At 44.5% G+C, this 16,926-nt stretch overlaps 1 protein-coding gene across 1 annotated transcript in view; it reads left to right on the forward strand.

Annotated features, from left to right (window-relative positions):
• Positions 1-16,926, forward strand: part of CUL4B (cullin 4B) — a 3,236,793-nt gene that overhangs the window by 922,841 nt on the left and 2,297,026 nt on the right. The window contains exon 6 of the mRNA XM_044057336.1: positions 2,848-3,010. Coding sequence (XP_043913271.1) covers positions 2,848-3,010 — 163 coding nt within the window. The remainder of the gene's footprint in view (positions 1-2,847; positions 3,011-16,926) is intronic.

Genomic DNA, 16,926 nt, shown 5'->3' on the forward strand with positions numbered 1-16,926 from the left:
CCAGAGATAAACCTATTTACCTCCCCTCAGAACTACTAATTGGACAAATTCTGCACAATGACTCCCCACAGACAAGCTTGGAAAGTGGATTCCCTGTCCTTCACTTGGAAAAACCTATCAGTTTATGCCTTTCCCCCTCTGCCTCTCCTCTCCATAGTGCTAATAAAGATCAAACAGGACAAACTAAGGACAATAATGATTGCACCAGACTGGCCACGCCAACATTGGTACCCCCTCTTGCGCAGTGTGTCACTGCTGGAATCATGGCACCTGTCTCAGACCCCTGCCCTGCTGTCTTAGCAGGAGGGCCAGATTCTGCACCCACAGCTTCAAACCCTGAACCTTGCAGCCTGGCTAATTATCTGATCTCTCCATTACCATTCCTCAGTAAGCAAGTGATGGATGTTATTCTGGAGGTAAGGAGGCCAAGTACTAGAAAGTCCTATGCTGAAAAATGGAAAAGATTTTGTTCCTGGAACCAAACTCGGGATAGGCACAACAGTGCCCAATTTACTGCACATTCTTTAATACTTAACTGAGATGCTTCACAAGGGCCTTTCCTTTTGTCCCATCAAAATTCATGCTTCGGCCATTTCAGCACATTATAATACAGAACCACCCCTCTTCTCTCAGCCACTCCTGAAGCAATTCCTCAGAGGGGGCCATAAACTTAAGACCACCCAGGTGAGCCCCTACTCCAGCCTGGGGACCTTAACTTTGTATTGGAAAAGCTCACTCCACCTTCCTTTCAGCCAGCTGCAAATGTAGAGTTGAAATTCCTTTCTTGGATAGCAGCCTTCCATCTAGCCATCACTTCAGTAAGAAGGGTGTCTGAATTACAGGCCCTCATGGCAGTGGAGCCTTTCCTCATCTTTCATGCGGACAGGGTGTCCCTCAGGACCATTCCTTCCTTTATGACCAAGGTGGTATCCACTGTGGCCCTTAATCAGTCCATTTATTTGCCAACCTTCTTTTCTAATCCACAGAACAAAGGGGAACGAATACCGCCCTCCTTGGACGTGCATAGACAACTTTGATTTTACTTGGACAGGACTAAGCCTCTCAGGAAATCTGAACAGCTGCTGGTTGCATTTGCTGCAGGGGCAGAGAGGAAGGCCATTTCAAAGCAAACCATTTCTAAGTGGCTAGACCATTGCATTCATTTCTGCTATAAGCACCATGGAAAACCTACCCCACAGGGGATAAGTCCTCATTCCACCAGGGCTGCATCTACCTCTACATCCTTTCTCAGAGGTGTCCCCACCAGGGACATCCTAGAAGCTGCTACCTGGAGTTCTGTACATACCTTCACCAAGCATTACCACTTGCCAATTTTTTCTAAATCCAGAGCTGGCTTTACCACTGCATTCTTGCAAGGCCTTATAGCTGGTCCTAATGCTAATTGCCTCCTCCCTTCCTTAGCTTTGTGAATCTACCCAAATGTGATGGCTGCAACAGTGAAACACGAAGAACATAACACAGTTGTGTACATTTACCATTAATGTAGATGTTCGAGTGTATTCACTGTTGCAGTCCTGGTTACCCTCCCTCCAGCCCTGTGACTTCTATTGACTATACCTCTATTCTTGTTTAGTATGTTTAAAGCTTTCTGGTGTATTTTCTTTTTGTTGGAGGTGTAACCTTGTATATAATTGCTTCCCATTATGAGGGCACCTGACATCTGGGGAAGAAAAACTGATGTAATGGCATCGGCTGCATGCTTTATACCCTTGACTATCTGACGTCATGTCATGGAAGATGAGACAGCAACTGACGCAGGACCCAAGACTTTGATAATCAGGCTGACTGAGGGCTACCTGCAAGCAGGTAACCCAAATGTGATGACTGCAACAGTGAATACACTCGAACATCTACATTTATGGTAAGTGTACACAACTGTACTTTTGTTGTCCATAATCTCGACTTTATTCTTGCATGCCACCCTCCTTCCCCCTTCCAGGAGGATCGAGAGGAAGTTTTTTAAATTGGCTGTGAGTTCTGTGATTCCCTTCATGTCTCATGAGTTATCGGCAGAGAGTTTGTTGCTTTTAGTATGGTGGGTTAGATAGTCTAGCGATTGGTTTCTTACAAATGATATCTGGGTAACTGTCACTAGGCATCTTGCGATAGGGTCTAGCCTCGAGCCAGTGAAAGCTCTCGAGCTTTAGTATGTGCCCGAGCCAGAACTGATGCTCATTTCTGAACCCAGCCATCAAGGAGAGATTATGGACAACAAACATGGAACGTTACAGTGAGTACAAAACTTCTTTTTTTACTATCTTAATTAAGATTTTCTTGTATGTTGCAATTTTGGTAATGTCTTAAAGCCAGTGAAAAGCTATGTGTGATGAGAAAAACTTGAAATTTGGTTGACATTGTCTTTTAAGAGGTTTACATTCTAAATTTTAATTTAGAGCATCATGAGATGTGAGATATGTTTAAACACATTACTTCTCATCTTGATATCTAATTCTCCTCTGTGTTTACCTAGTGTTTTCTTTCTAATGTCATCCTGCACGTTGTTCATCAACGGTCAGTTACTTTTTTTTTTTAATTTAAATTGTCTCTGGGGTTTCCATTTTAATTGCTCATTTCCCTGGAAGGCAGCCTGTAAATTCTAGCAGATGTTTATGATAAGTCACTAATGTTTGCCTGTGTAAACAGCATAAAATTAAGTGCAATATAATTGAGCTTCATTGACCGAATAAATTGCATTATTTCTTGGAATGCTGTGAATTATGTTGGATAACATTTGTAATGATTTGTATTCTGACATGCACTTAGCTTGCATTGTTTGTTGGATTTATTCTTTATGTATTTCTGAAATGGTTTTAATTTCATTTTCAGGGATATGGGGCTTGACTTATTTAGAACACACATAATTAGTGACCAGAAAGTTCAAAACAAAACTATTGATGGCATTCTTTTGTTAATTGAGAGAGAAAGAAGTGGAGAGGCAATAGACAGAAGTTTACTCCGAAGTCTCCTTAGTATGCTTTCTGATTTGCAGGTGAGTTTATTGGCATTTGCATCTGCCTCATTACAGTTTTTGTTTTTAATAAATTGCATAACTACATTCCTTGTATTGTTCAGTATTGCAGTAGTGCTGACTTTATGGACTTCTGCCGCAAAAGGCCTGATGTCTGACCCAGCTTCCAGATCTTTTTAATCTTCCCCTTCTCAGACAGATGTTCTCCCCCCTGGATGTCAGCACATCTGCAGAATAAGGACATCTGCTGATGTTATGTTCAGCTCTTTCTTGCTACTGTATGAAAAAGAAAGACGCATAAGCCAATGCAAGTATTAACTGTTGCCCCCTCCATTGATTTGGCCTAGCATCTGGAGTACAGGTAAGTACCATTTGTAAAAATATCTATTATAACTGATGTTTCTCAGTGTGCTTCTTTAGATGACTGTCGCAGTATTCCAAACTGCTTGGCTGTTTTGCCAGATAGCCTAGATGTCCAGTCAGGACATCAAAGCCATAACCTTCTGTAGAGTCATACGAACAATGTATGACCTAAGCTTGCGGATGTGTGTGTGTGTAAAACTTCAGACTGTTTCAGTGCCAGTCTGAACGCAGGTCTTGTACCCTTTGGTGCCTGCTATGTGTGGTCATTGGTATTGTTGGCCTTTACTGGTTCAGATAATTGCTGTTTTGGGGAACCTTCTTTGTTTTTCTTACTAGGGTTGGTGTTTGGTACTTTAATAGATGTCCACTAGGAGAGGAAAATGCGATTGTGGTTGGTAGATTCCCTACAAAGAGCTCCGCTCCCATGCCTCTTTTGCTTAATCGCAGGACATAATTATAAAAATAGTACCATTTGCCAGTCCTTCATACCTAAAACCTTATGAACACTACTTAACTCCCTCAACACGTAGTTGGAAACCCAGCTCTTTAAGCACCTCCCCAAGGTTATGATATCAAACCCTCTACTTCTGATGTCATAAGTATCCTGAAGAAGAAATTTGAGGCCTAGTCCTGACATTATGCCTACCCAGTTGGACTTGGATGTACCTGCTGAGGGAACTTCTGGTACTCCCGACATCTTCTCGGTTGCCTGCTACCACCACCCTGAAGGAGTGTGCTGTTGTGCGTTAGGTTTGCATGTTGCAGCAACTGAAGCTGCCAGCACTGGTGAGAAGGGGCAACCCCACATAATCGTCTCTGATTTAACCCAAAGGTATACTGCAAATTTTAGTTGCAGAGAAAGTAACCAGGCTCTCTTATCGAGGTATGTCAGGGGTTGGAACCTCCTCATCTTGTAAAAGCAGATGTTTCACCTAAATAAAAAGATGAAAGACTAAAATTGTTTCCTCTCCACAGATATCCAAGGAAAAAGAGTGGCTAGAATTCTCCTTTGGCCCGTAATTGTACTCAGTCCACCTTCTTTTTCATCACCTTCTACTCTTGCTACACCACAAAAGAGGCATTTAGAATCATGTTCTGAAGATGAGGAGGCAGTCTCAGAGTCTGATGAGCACTCCTTAGCCTACTCTTATAAGATCAGTTCACCAGGCCAGGTGGCCAATGACAATGAAGATTCCCCTGTTGAAAAAGCTTCTTTTGGCGAAAACATCTGTAACATGCCAAAACATGTTGAATGGGAGTCTAAACAGTTTTCTGATGTGCAAAGAAGATATAATCTTTTAGAGATGGGGACTCCTGCTCCTGCCCTGGAGGCTTTTCCTGAACCTTTACATCTACTTCCAGTGCTCCTGACTGTCACAATCAGCCTTTAAAAGGCTTCATAGATTTTATGAAATACCTGAAGATTTAAAACACATACACACGCACAAGAATCCATTGGTAGATCCTTCCATGTTTTCTATGGCTACAGACAAGCCTTTTAAACTCCTACTTGCTGCTAATGGCCTTCCTTCAGATAAAGACAGCAAATCAATGGATGTATTGAGAAAGAAAGTATATACCTCTTCCACCCTAGCCTTCAGAGCTCGGAACTATCAGACCCAAGTGATTAAATATTTGATCAAATGTTGCCAATCTTTATTCTTTCTTGACTGATGAGTTCAGTTCTGAACCCTCGGAACCGACTTGGCCATTATACAAAGCTTGCTCCAGACAAAAACTCTTGAGCTAAGGCTCTACCCATTCTGCCTGTCTTCCCATTACCTCAGATCTCATTTGCTGCATAGAAAATTGGATGCATCAGCCACTGCTCTCAGCTAAGTGCTCAAAAATCTTTTTCTAGTTACCTATTATTTTACCTTTTGCTTTATATTCTGTAATAATTACTCGTTTAGTTTCCTTTTTGTGTGAGTGACTCTATTGATAACTTTCTTCAGTCGTATTTACCTCAGGGTATCTCTCCTTACCATTGTTGGTATTAGGCCTCTCCTTCCCATACCATTGGTAACTCTTTAATACCATTGTTGGTATCCTTTTTCCTGCCTTTTCTTCTTTACCTGTCTGGGTAATTGGTATTTAAAAAAAAAGCTTATCCTTCCCCTTTTTTTCTTTACGATTGAGTGTGTCCATGTGTGGCTGTGCCATGTATTTGAGTGGATAACATGGCAGTGAAGCAGAAAGGAACCTCTGGATTTAAGCAATGTGTAAGGACTGTGGCAGAAACATGCCCAGTTCGGATGGACAGCTTTTTTTGTGTTTATTGTTAGGGTGTCCCTCATCTAGAATTCAACCTCCTTGTGAACTCTGTAAGAGTTTCAGTGCTCAAACTCTTGCAGGGAGACATAAACTGATACTTAAAGGATTATTAAAATGTCCTTTTGGTAAAGCTTTTTCTGAGGTGGAGAACTCAAAATCTCCAAAAACTGACAGGAATAAACAGAGCCATTCGGTAACGTCTTTCCCCAAGGTACATGACTCCAAGACTCAAAAATCTCAGGTTCCAAAACCTTCTTCGGAACCAAAGGCTTAAGTTCCTAAGATGTTATTGACTTCTGCTCCAGCACTGAAACTAACAAACTCTACTATGGTGCCGTATGCTATGGAAAAGAGGGCACCTGGCACCCCGTCCTCGATCTATCCAATCTAAACATCTTCCTGGTGATACCAAAATTCAAAATGCTCACCCTCCAGCAACTGCTACCCATGCTCTCCAAGGATGCTTGGCTAGCCACCCTAGACCTAAAAGAAGCCTTCCTCCACATTCCTATCAGGGAATCCTGCAGGAAGTATCTGCGTTTCAGGGCAGGTTCTCTGCTCTTCCCTTTGACTTATCTACTGCTCCCAGAGTTTTCACAAAATGTCTGGCTCCGGCCATTGCCTTTTGCAGACAAATGAATATTCAAATTTATCCATACTTAAGACGACTGCCTAATTCAGGCAGACAGGAAAAGCTGCTCAAGCACCTGACCTTTGTAAAGTCCCTACTGACCTCCCTAAGGTACACTATCAACAGAAAGAAATTCAAACTAGTACGCACCCAAAGGATTATATTCCTGGGAGCAAGCCTGGACACAGTATCCCAGATGGCATTCCTTACACCAGAAAAGCAAACTTACCTGACAGCATACTTCTCTCAACTAGCCACCAGAACCCAGTTATCTGCAAGGAAAATCCTGCAACCTCTGGGGTTCATGGCATCTGCATTCTACTCATTCCATATGCCAAACTGCATATGAGGAAACTTCAATGGGACCTAAAAAGCCTTTTTTGTCAACACTCTCAAGACCTGGAAACGCTTATACCCGTGATACCTTGCCTCAGGAAAGATTTTCTTTGGTAGGCAGCAGCATGCTCCCACAACAAGGGACTACATTTTTCACCCCCCTGCCGCCGCCGCCCAGACTCTCACCACAGATGCATCAGACTATGCCTGGGGTGCACACCTGGATGGCAGGTGCATACAGGGCCAATGGAGTCCACAGCAAATCCATCTGTACATCAACCAAAAAGAGATGATGTTCATCGTGTTACACTGCTGCAGTCATCACACTTGGGTTATCCTGCCATCAGACGGTCTCGCAGTCTGCCAGAGTTCCAAAGTCCTGGTCCGGCGTCGGTTGCTGTCGCTTCTTCCCTGACGTCAGTGTGCCAGGGGTATATAAGAGGCATCCAACGCCATTTTCTTCAGTCTTTCTTGTCGTGCGGTGCCCGAAGCAGAAGCAATTCGCAAGTGCCGGTCGGCCGACTCCTGAGATTTTCAAATCGAATTTCAGACCGAAGTCTTCAATAAAGCTAAGTACCCAGTTGGGGAACCTTTTCTTGCCTCAGTCCGATGTCAGAAAAAGTTAACAATTGCATTTCTTGTGGGAAGCAAATACCTCATAAGGACTTTCATTCTTATTGTATTCCTTGCCTAGGCCCAGACCACGACATCACAGGTTGTCTGTTTTGTGCTAGGTTTAATAAACGAACTATTAAACGTCGGTTTGATTTCGCCCAACATTACTTTGGAAGGAAATTTAATTATACCATGCCATCGGAGCAACCGACGACCGGCATGCATAAAATACGCAAGGATAAAGACAGGCAGCCTAGACCCAAACCAGACTCAGAGGCCTCTGCTGGGCCTGTCACCAGATGTTCATCGTGCATACAGCTGCAGTAATCACAGATGGGGTTCTCTGCCATCAGGCGGTCCCTCGGTCGGACGAATTCCAAAGTCTAGGTCCGGTGTCGGTTGTTGTCGCTTTCTCTCCTGACGTCAGTAAGGCCGGAGTATATAAGACACAGCCGACGCCATGTTCTCCAGTCTTTTTTGCCGCACGGTGCCCGAAGCAGAAGCAGTTCGCAAGTGCCGGTCGGCCAGCTCCTGAATTACGGAAATATTGGAAACCGAAGTCTTCATTCAAGCTAAGTACCCCGTTGGGGAAACTTTTCTTGCCTCAGACCGATGTCAGAAAAAGTTAATAATTGTATTTCTTGTGGGAAGCAAATACCGCATAAGGATTTCCATTCCCTCTGCATACCTTGTTTAGGCCCAGACCACGACGTCTCGGGCTGTCGCTTTGCGCTACTTTCAATAACGCACTATTAAGCGTCGGGCGGAGTTCGCCCAACACTATTTTGGTAAAGCCTTTGATTATAAAATGTCGTCGGATGCTCCGACTACCGTTTTGTCCAAAAAACGCAAGGACAAGGACCGACACGCGAGGTCCGCGGTTCCCACCGACACCACGCCAAAACAGGCTACACGTGGTCCGGTTCTCAGCGAGACGCCTTTGCAGTCCCTGACTACCGACGACACTCCTTTGGCGGTGTCCTCTGTACCTGAGACCGCAGGTACCTCGGCCCTTTCTCAGACTACAACCACCGAAGCCATTGCTAATGTTGAGCCTATTAATGTGGATGGGTCCACTTCCACCCATGGTGTCTTTAGACCCTCATCTTCTTTTTCTATTAAGGCCTTTACTAAATCCAATGTAACCAGGCATCCCAAGAGACCTGTTGCACAGGGCCCATCTCCAGGCCCCATGCCTAAAAAACAGATGCTTAAAATGGCTGAGGATTTAATTACACTTATCAGGGGTTCTCAACCCCCTCCAGACAAGAGACCCAGAGTGGAGGAAGATTCTCCCTCTTCTGATCAGGGCCCCATTTTATCAGAACATTCTGATGTAGAGGAACACTCTTACTCCCCTTTTGAGGATTCGGATGCAGAGCAGTCCATTCCTTCTGTATCTCCTCCTGAGGATTTTTCCTTTGGGGAAACCTTGCACACTTTGAGGGAACACTTCCATTGGGAAGGCCAAGACTTTTCCGATTCCAAGAAAAGACTTAGGGAATTTCTTTTGTTACCTCAACACAGACCTCTGGCGATACCTCCTGTTTTGGACATACTTGATGATGTTTATTCGGAGGCTTGCCTTAACCCGGATTCCCTGCCTCCTGCACCAGTCAAACCTGATAGGTACTACAGAGTACCTAACTCTCACCAATTTCTCTTTAAAAGCCATAATGCTGACCCTGAAACCATTTCTCAAGGCCCCAAGGGATTGAAGGCCACCACTGCCAAGAATCCACTTCCTGCCAAAAGAGAGTCAAGATCTTTAGAAAGGTGGGGAAAAAAGGTATATACCTCGGCCACCCTAGCCATGAGGGCCTTAAATTGTCAGTTTCATATGCTTAAATATCAACAGTTCCTGTTATCACAATTAAGGAATAAAATGTCTCAACCTGAACAACCAGATTTGAAGGAGTTGCAGGATATGATGCATAGTGCAGAGCAAGTGGGTAAACACACCTTACAATGTGGTTATGATGCCCTAGAGGCCTCAAGTAGAGCGGCTGCTACAGGATCAGTCATTCGCAGACATGCCTGGCTTAGGGAACAAAACTTGCCTGATCATGTGAAAGCTAAACTTCTAGATGCTCCTTTACAAAAGGATGTGCTGTTTGGTACAAATGCTGAGGAGATATTACGGAAAGTGGAAGAAAAAGCCAAATCTATGCAAACTGTCAAAGCTTTTTTACAGGTCCAACCACCACGTTTTAGCAGAAATTGGCCTTCAAAAAACTGGTCCTTTCCAGCCACTGACAAGCCCCAAAGAGGTAGATACAGACGCACAAGGGGCAGAGGGCAATCACAAGGATCATATAGAGGCCGACAATGGCAAACTCCAGCACCAAGAGGTGGCGAAGACGGTGCACAACAATACAGGAAACAAACCCAATTACTCCCTCATTTCCATGCCAAGCAGGTCTCAGCTGGCAGCACCTTTGGGAGGAAAGCTAGCATTATTTGCAAGAAATTGGCATATTGTCACAACAGACAAATGGATCCTGGACATTATAAACAGAGGCTACAAATTTCAATTCCACACTCTTCCAAAAATGAGAGGCATGCCAAACCTGCCACACAATCAAAGGGCAGAGGCACAACTACAAATTTCAAAGCTCATAAGCATGAGAGCTATTCAAGAGGTACCTACTCACGAACAAGGTCAAGGTTTTTATTCAAGACTTTTCCATCCTAAACACATTCCTACTCGTACCAAAATTCAAGATGCTCACTTTACAGCAGCTTCTTCCCATGCTGGGCAAGGAGTTTTGGCTGGTAACATTGGACCTCAAGGAGGCATACCTGCATGTCCCAGTCAGACAAAGCTGCAGAAGATACCTCAGATTTCTTGCAGGTTCAATCCACTATCAATTCTCTGCATTGCCCTTTGGCTTATCTACTGCGCCCAGAGTATTCACAAAGTGCCTGGCATCAGTGATTGCCTACTGCAGACTTCAAGGGATACAAATTTACCCTTATTTGGACGACTGCCTGATCCAAGCGGACAGCAAGCACATACTTCTGGAACATCTGGCATATGTAACACGGTTACTGCATTCTCTGGGATACACAGTCAACAAAGAGAAATCCAGGCTAACACCATCTCAGAAAACACCCAGATGGCCTATCTTACGCCAGAAAAACAGGGGCAACTAACTCAGTAATTCAAAATACTAGCAAAATGTACCAGGCTTACTGCAAGGAAAATCCTGCAGGCTCTGGGCTTCATGGCATCTTGCATTCTTTTAATCCAATGTGCAAAGCTGCATATGAGGAACCTTCAATGGTACCTAAAAAACCTATGGTCTCAACACAGTCACAGTTTGGAAACAATAATACCAATAATTCCATGTTTGCAAAAGGAATTTCTGTGGTGGGCCCAAGCATGTCAAGCAAACACAGGCCTCCCATTCTGCTAACCTCAAGCAAAGCAAGTCATCACAACAGACCCCTCAGATTACGCCTGGGCGGCGCACATGACGAACAGGTGCATTCAGGGCAAATGGTCCCAAAAGGAAAAGCACCTTCACATCAATCAAAAAGAAATGCTAGCAGTAATAAATGCAATTACAGCTTTCAAGGACTTCCTGCATCCAGGACAATTACTGATAAGAACAGACAACACCACAGTAATGTGGTACATAAACAAACAAGGAGGAACACATTCATACCCCTTGTGCAGACTAGCCATGACTCTTTGGAACTTGGCTCTGGAATGGCAAATCGAACTTCAAGCACAGTACTTGCCAGGATTGGAAAACACGCTGGCAGACAATCTAAGCAGAAATATGACAAATCCACACGAATGGAAGTTGCATCCTCAGGTGTTTACAGAGATAATCCAAGCGTGGGGGAGGCCAGACATAGATCTTTTTGCCTCCCACAGGAATCATCAATTGGAAAAGTTTTGTTCGAGGACCTTTCATCCAAAGGCCTGGAGAGTGGACGCCCTTTCATTCAGTTGGACAGCATGGACAGTTTACGCATTCCCACCTCTGCCTCTTCTGCCCAAGGTGCTTTTGATAGCAAGAGCAGACAGACCGAAGATGATACTGATTGCTCCAGATTGGCCAAGGCAACACTGGTACCCACTCCTGAGGAGCCTAACACATACTCCTCCCTGGTCCCTGCCTCTAATGCCTCTTCTGCTGACTCAGCACAGCTACGAAACTCTTCACAATCAGCTGAAAACACTCAATCTCGCTGCATGGAAAATTCCTTAACACCACAACAGACCGTACTCTCCAAGGAGGTGCAGGATGTCATTTTGGAGGCCAGAAGGCCATCTACTAGAAAAGCTTACTCCGCAAAATGGAAGCGGTTTTGCTCTTGGAATGAGAAAAAAGGCCAGGACCCAAAAAAACTGAACTTACCTCAGGTATTACAGTATCTAGCTGAGCTGCTGAACAGTGGACTTTCATTTTCTTCCATAAAAATCCATGCCTCAGCCATTTCTGCAGAATTCAACACGGACCCTCCTTTATTTTCTCACCCACTCTTACGACAGTTCCTCAGAGGGGCTAAGAATATAAGACCACCAAGGAAACAACCAATACCAGCCTGGGATCTTAATTACATACTAGAAAAACTAACATTGCCTCCTTTTGAACCAGCTGCCTCAACAGATTTGCAATATTTGTCCTGGAAAACAGCCTTCCTTCTGGCTATCACTTCAGCTCGTAGGGTTTCTGAACTACAGGCCCTCATGGCGGTGCAGCCCTTTCTCATCTTCCATCAGGACAGGGTTTCCCTTCATACCAACCCATCATTTATGCCTAAAGTGGTATCCAGGGTAGCTTTAAATCAAGCCATACACCTACCTACCTTTTACCCCAATCCTCAAAACAAAGGGGAAAGGCTGCTACACTCTTTAGACATCCATAGGCAGCTACGTTATTATTTGGACAGAACAAAGTCCTTCAGGAAATCAGAACAACTCTTTGTGTCCTATGCTGTAGGGGCTCAAGGGAAGCCAGTTACCAAGCAGACTATTTCAAAGTGGATAGGCCACTGCATACGGTTTTGTTATTCCTATCATGGGAAATCTGTTCCTACAGGTATCAGATCACACTCCACCAGGGCCACAGCTGCCTCTACAGCCTTCCTCAGAGGAGTTCCTACCAAAGATATTTTGGAGGCAGCCACTTGGAGTTCTGTACATACCTTCACAAAACACTACCACCTGCCTTTATATTCCAGAACTAGAGCAGGCTTTGCCACTACTGTGTTGCAGGACATTCTGGCTCAACCCAGTTCCTCCTAGTACCTACCACCCTGTGCGTAGCTTTGGGACTCTACCCATCTGTGATTACTGCAGCTGTATGCACGATGAACATAGTACAGTTTTGTACCTACCATAAATGTAGATGTTCGAGTATTGAGTACTAATACAGCTGCAGTACAGGTTTCCCTCCCTCCTTCCCCACTTGGTAAAGGCATGGGGCCTAACACCCTCTTCATACAACCTGACTGGGTTATCCTTCTATGGTTTATTTGCTTGCAACTACTGATTTTAGATTATATTGCATTGCATGTATATACATATAAACATAATTTATATATCGCCTCCCTTCTGGGGGCACCTGACATCTGGGGCAAGAAAGACTGGAGAATATGGCGTCGGCTGTGTCTTATATACTCCGGCCTTACGGACGTCAGGAGAGAAAGCGACAACAACCGACGCCGGACCTAGACTTTGGAATTCGGCCGACCGAGGGACTGCCTGACGGCAGAGAACCCCATCTGTGATTACTGCAGCTGTATTAGCACTCGAACATCTACATTTATGGTAGGTACAAAACTGTACTTTCTCCTGTTTTCAGTGAGGCGCCTACGCAGCCCCTGACGACCGCTGATTTAGAACCCCAGACGGCCTCTGATTCCCAAGCGGAGAGTACTAGGCCGCCGCAGCCTTCTTCTTTAGGCCCTACCGACTCCATAACAGAAGGAGATTCCGGTGCAGTAGAAACGCCTTCAGTTGCAGAGGGTGTCCTCAGACTGACTACACTCACCATTAAATCTTATGGTAAGCTAAAAACTCCTTTAAAAACAAAAAAAGACTGTACATCAGTCTCCAGTACAAGGCCCCATGCCTAAGAAACAGATGCTTAAGATGGCTGAAGATTTAATTACCCTAATCAGGGGTTCCCATCCCCCTCCTGATAAAAGACCTAGACAAGAGGAGGATTATGCTTCCTCTAACCAGGTTTCTATTTCCTCAGATTCTTCTGAGGAACAGGAATACTCTTTTTCCCCCTTATGAAGATTCTGATGCTGAAGAGTCTATTCCCTCAGCATCTCCCCCAGAAGACTACTCCTTTGGGGAAACTTTACATACCATGAGGGAACATTTCCACTGGGAAGGCCAGGATTACTCTGATTCTAAGAAAAGGCTCGGAGAGTTCCTTTTACTACCGCAGCACAGACCACTTGCTATCCCTCCCGTGTTAGACAGTGTGGATGATGTTTACTTAGAATCTAGCCTTAACCCAGACTCTCTACCTCTTGCTCCAGCCAAACCAGATAGATACTACAGAGTCCCTGACTCATACAAATTCCTATATAAAAGCTCTGTTGCTGACCCAGAAACCATTTCCCAGGGTCCCAAAGGGGTTAAGGCCTCTATTGCTAAAAATCATGTACCCTCTGAAAGGTATTCCAGAGCACTAGATAGATGGGGAAAGAAAGTATACACCTCAGCTACTCTAGCTATGAGGGCCTTAAATTGCCAGATTCGCATGCTGAAATATCAGCAATTCCTGATGTCTCAATTAAAACAAAAAATTACCACACATTCAGAGCAGCCTGATTTCAAGGAAATGCAGGATTCGTTGCATGCAGCTGAACAGGTGGGCAAACATACTTTACAATGTGGATTTGTTTCATTGGAAGCTTCCTGTAGAGCAGCAGTGACTGGGTCTGTCATGCGTAGACATGCTTGGCTAAAAGAACAAACCCTGCCTGATCACGTTAAAGCAAATTTATTGGATGCACCTTTACAGCAGGATGTATATTTGGTGTAAAAGCAGAAGAGGTTTTAAAGAAAATGGAGGATAAGGCAAAATCTATGCAGACGGTCAAGGATGTTTTACTGGTTCAACCCCCTCGTTTCCGCAGAAATTGGCCAACAAAAAACTGGTCCTTTCCAGCTTCTGACAGACCACAGAGAGGCAAATACAGACGCCCAAGGCCCTTACAAACCTCGCCAATGGGGTGCCGCTACCCAGAAAGGAGGAGAAGACAGGCCCCAAGCTAACAGAAGACAAACACAATGACTTAACCCTCAGACTGCCAAGCAAATCTCTCTTGGCAGCTCCCTTGGGAGGAAAATTAGCACTTTTTGCAGACAACTGGCACATCATCACAAAAGACAAATGGGTCCTAAACATTGTCTCACAAGGATACAGATTCCACTTTCATACCTTACCAAGGATAAAAGGAATGCCAAACCTGCCACCAAATCAATGGGCAGAGGCACAAAAACAAGTTACAGCTCTCATGGACATGAGAGCCATTCAACAGGTACCTACACAGGAGCAAGGACAAGGATTTTACTCAAGACTCTTTCTAGTCCCCAGAAAGGACAAAGCCTGGAGACCCATTCTGGAGCTTTCTATTCTAAACACTTATCTGCAAATACCAAAATTCAAGATGCTAACACTACAGCAGCTTCTTCCCATGCTGGGCAAGAAGGCTTGGCTAGTAACGTTGGATCTCAAGGAGGCATACCTGCATGTCCCTATCAGACAAAATTGCAGAAGATACCTCCGTTTTATTGCAGGTTCAACCCATTATCAATTCTCTGTACTGCCCTTTGGCTTATCTACTGCACCCAGGGTCTTCACAAAATGCCTGGCACCAGTAATTGCATACTGCAGACAAAGAGGAATTCAAATATACCCATACCTGGACGACTGCCTTATTTAAGCAGACAGCAAGGACATTCTTTTAAAGCATCTGGCGTTTGTCAAACACCTTCTAAGTTGCCTAGGGTACACAGTAAACGAAAAGAAATCAAAATTAGTGCCCTCACAGAACATACTATTCCTGGGTGCCAGCTTGAATACAATGGCCCAGATGGCTTATCTCACGCCAGACAAACAACAGCTGACTCAATACTTCAAAATGATGGCAACAAAGACCCAACTCCCTGCAAGAAAAATTCTGCATACCTTGGGATTCATGGCATCTTGCATACTCCTAATACCATTTGCAAAACTGCATACGAGGAAATTACAATGGTACCTGAAAAGCGTATGGACTCAGCACAGCCACAGCTTGGAAACAATGGCACCACTCATTCCCTGCCTTCAACAGGAGTTTCTATGGTGGGCACAGGCATGTCACCTCAACAAGGGTTAGCCTTTTACCTTACCCACAGCCAGGCAAACTATAACAACAGATGCATCGGACTATGCCTTGGGAGCACACATGGCAGGACAGTGCATTGAGGGCATATGGGATACAGATCAAAGGCATCTGCATATCAATCAAAAAGAAATGCTAGCTGTACAGAATGCCCTAACAGCTTTCAAGGACCTCTTACATCCAGGACAACTCCTAATAAAGACGGACAATACCACAGTAATGTGGTACATAAACAAGCAAGGGGGCACACACTCCTACCCCCTATGCAGGCAAGCAGTGACCTTGTGGAAAACAGCACTGACTTACCAAGTTCAGCTACAAGCACAATTCCTGCCAGGAAAGAAAAACACATTGACAGACGACCTAAGCAGAAACATCATGGATCCCCACGAGTGGAAACTAGATCCACAAGTATTTGCAATGATAACTCAAAAATGGGGACACCCAGACATAGATCCGTTTGCCAACCCCCAAAACAACCAACTTCGAAAATTTTGCACAAGGACATTCCACCCACTAACTTGGAAAGTGGACGCCCTCTCATTCAGTTGGAAAACATTAACAGTGTATGCCTTTCCTCCACTGCCTCTTCTAGCAAAGGTGCTGCTGAAAGTCAGATTAGAGAGGCCGCAAATGATACTCATTGCTCCAGACTGGCCACGCCAGCACTGGTATCCAATACTAAGGAACATGGCCCACGGCCTACCATGGATTTTACCCCAAATTCCTCACCTGCTCACTCAGCAAAACAATCAGATTCTACACAGCCAGCTCAAGACTTTAAATCTGGCTGCATGGCAAATTACCTAAACAACCAGCCAACACCTCTATCCAAAGTTGTTATGGATGTCATTCTGGAGGCCAGGAGGCCCAGCACCAGGAAAGCCTATTCAGACAAATGGAAAAGATTTTGCGCCTGGAACCAGGCTAAAGGCCAATCTCCCCTTGTTCCTAATATTCCTCAGATTCTACAATATTTAACTGAGATGTTGCACAAAGGACTTTCTTTTTCATCTATTAAGATCCATGCCTCAGCGCTTTCAGCTCACTACAACACGGATCCACCTTTATTTTCACATCCACTCCTAAGACAGTACCTCAGAGGGGCTAAGAACTTAAGACCGCCCAGGAGAGCACCAACACCAGCTTGGGATCTCAACTTTGTTCTGGAAAAGCTTACACTGCCGCCCTTTGAACCAGCTATTTCAGCTGATTTAAAGTTTCTATCATGGAACACTGCCCTACTACTAGCAATAACTTCAGCTAGAAGAGTCTCAGTGCTACAGGCCCTAATGGCAGTGGAGCCTTTCCTCATTTTTCATCAAGACAGAATCACTCTATGAACTAACCC

This window comes from Protopterus annectens, chromosome 15.part0 (genome assembly GCF_019279795.1).
Source record: "Protopterus annectens isolate FY-2018-M chromosome 15.part0, PAN1.0, whole genome shotgun sequence".
NCBI lineage: Eukaryota > Metazoa > Chordata > Ceratodontiformes > Protopteridae > Protopterus > Protopterus annectens.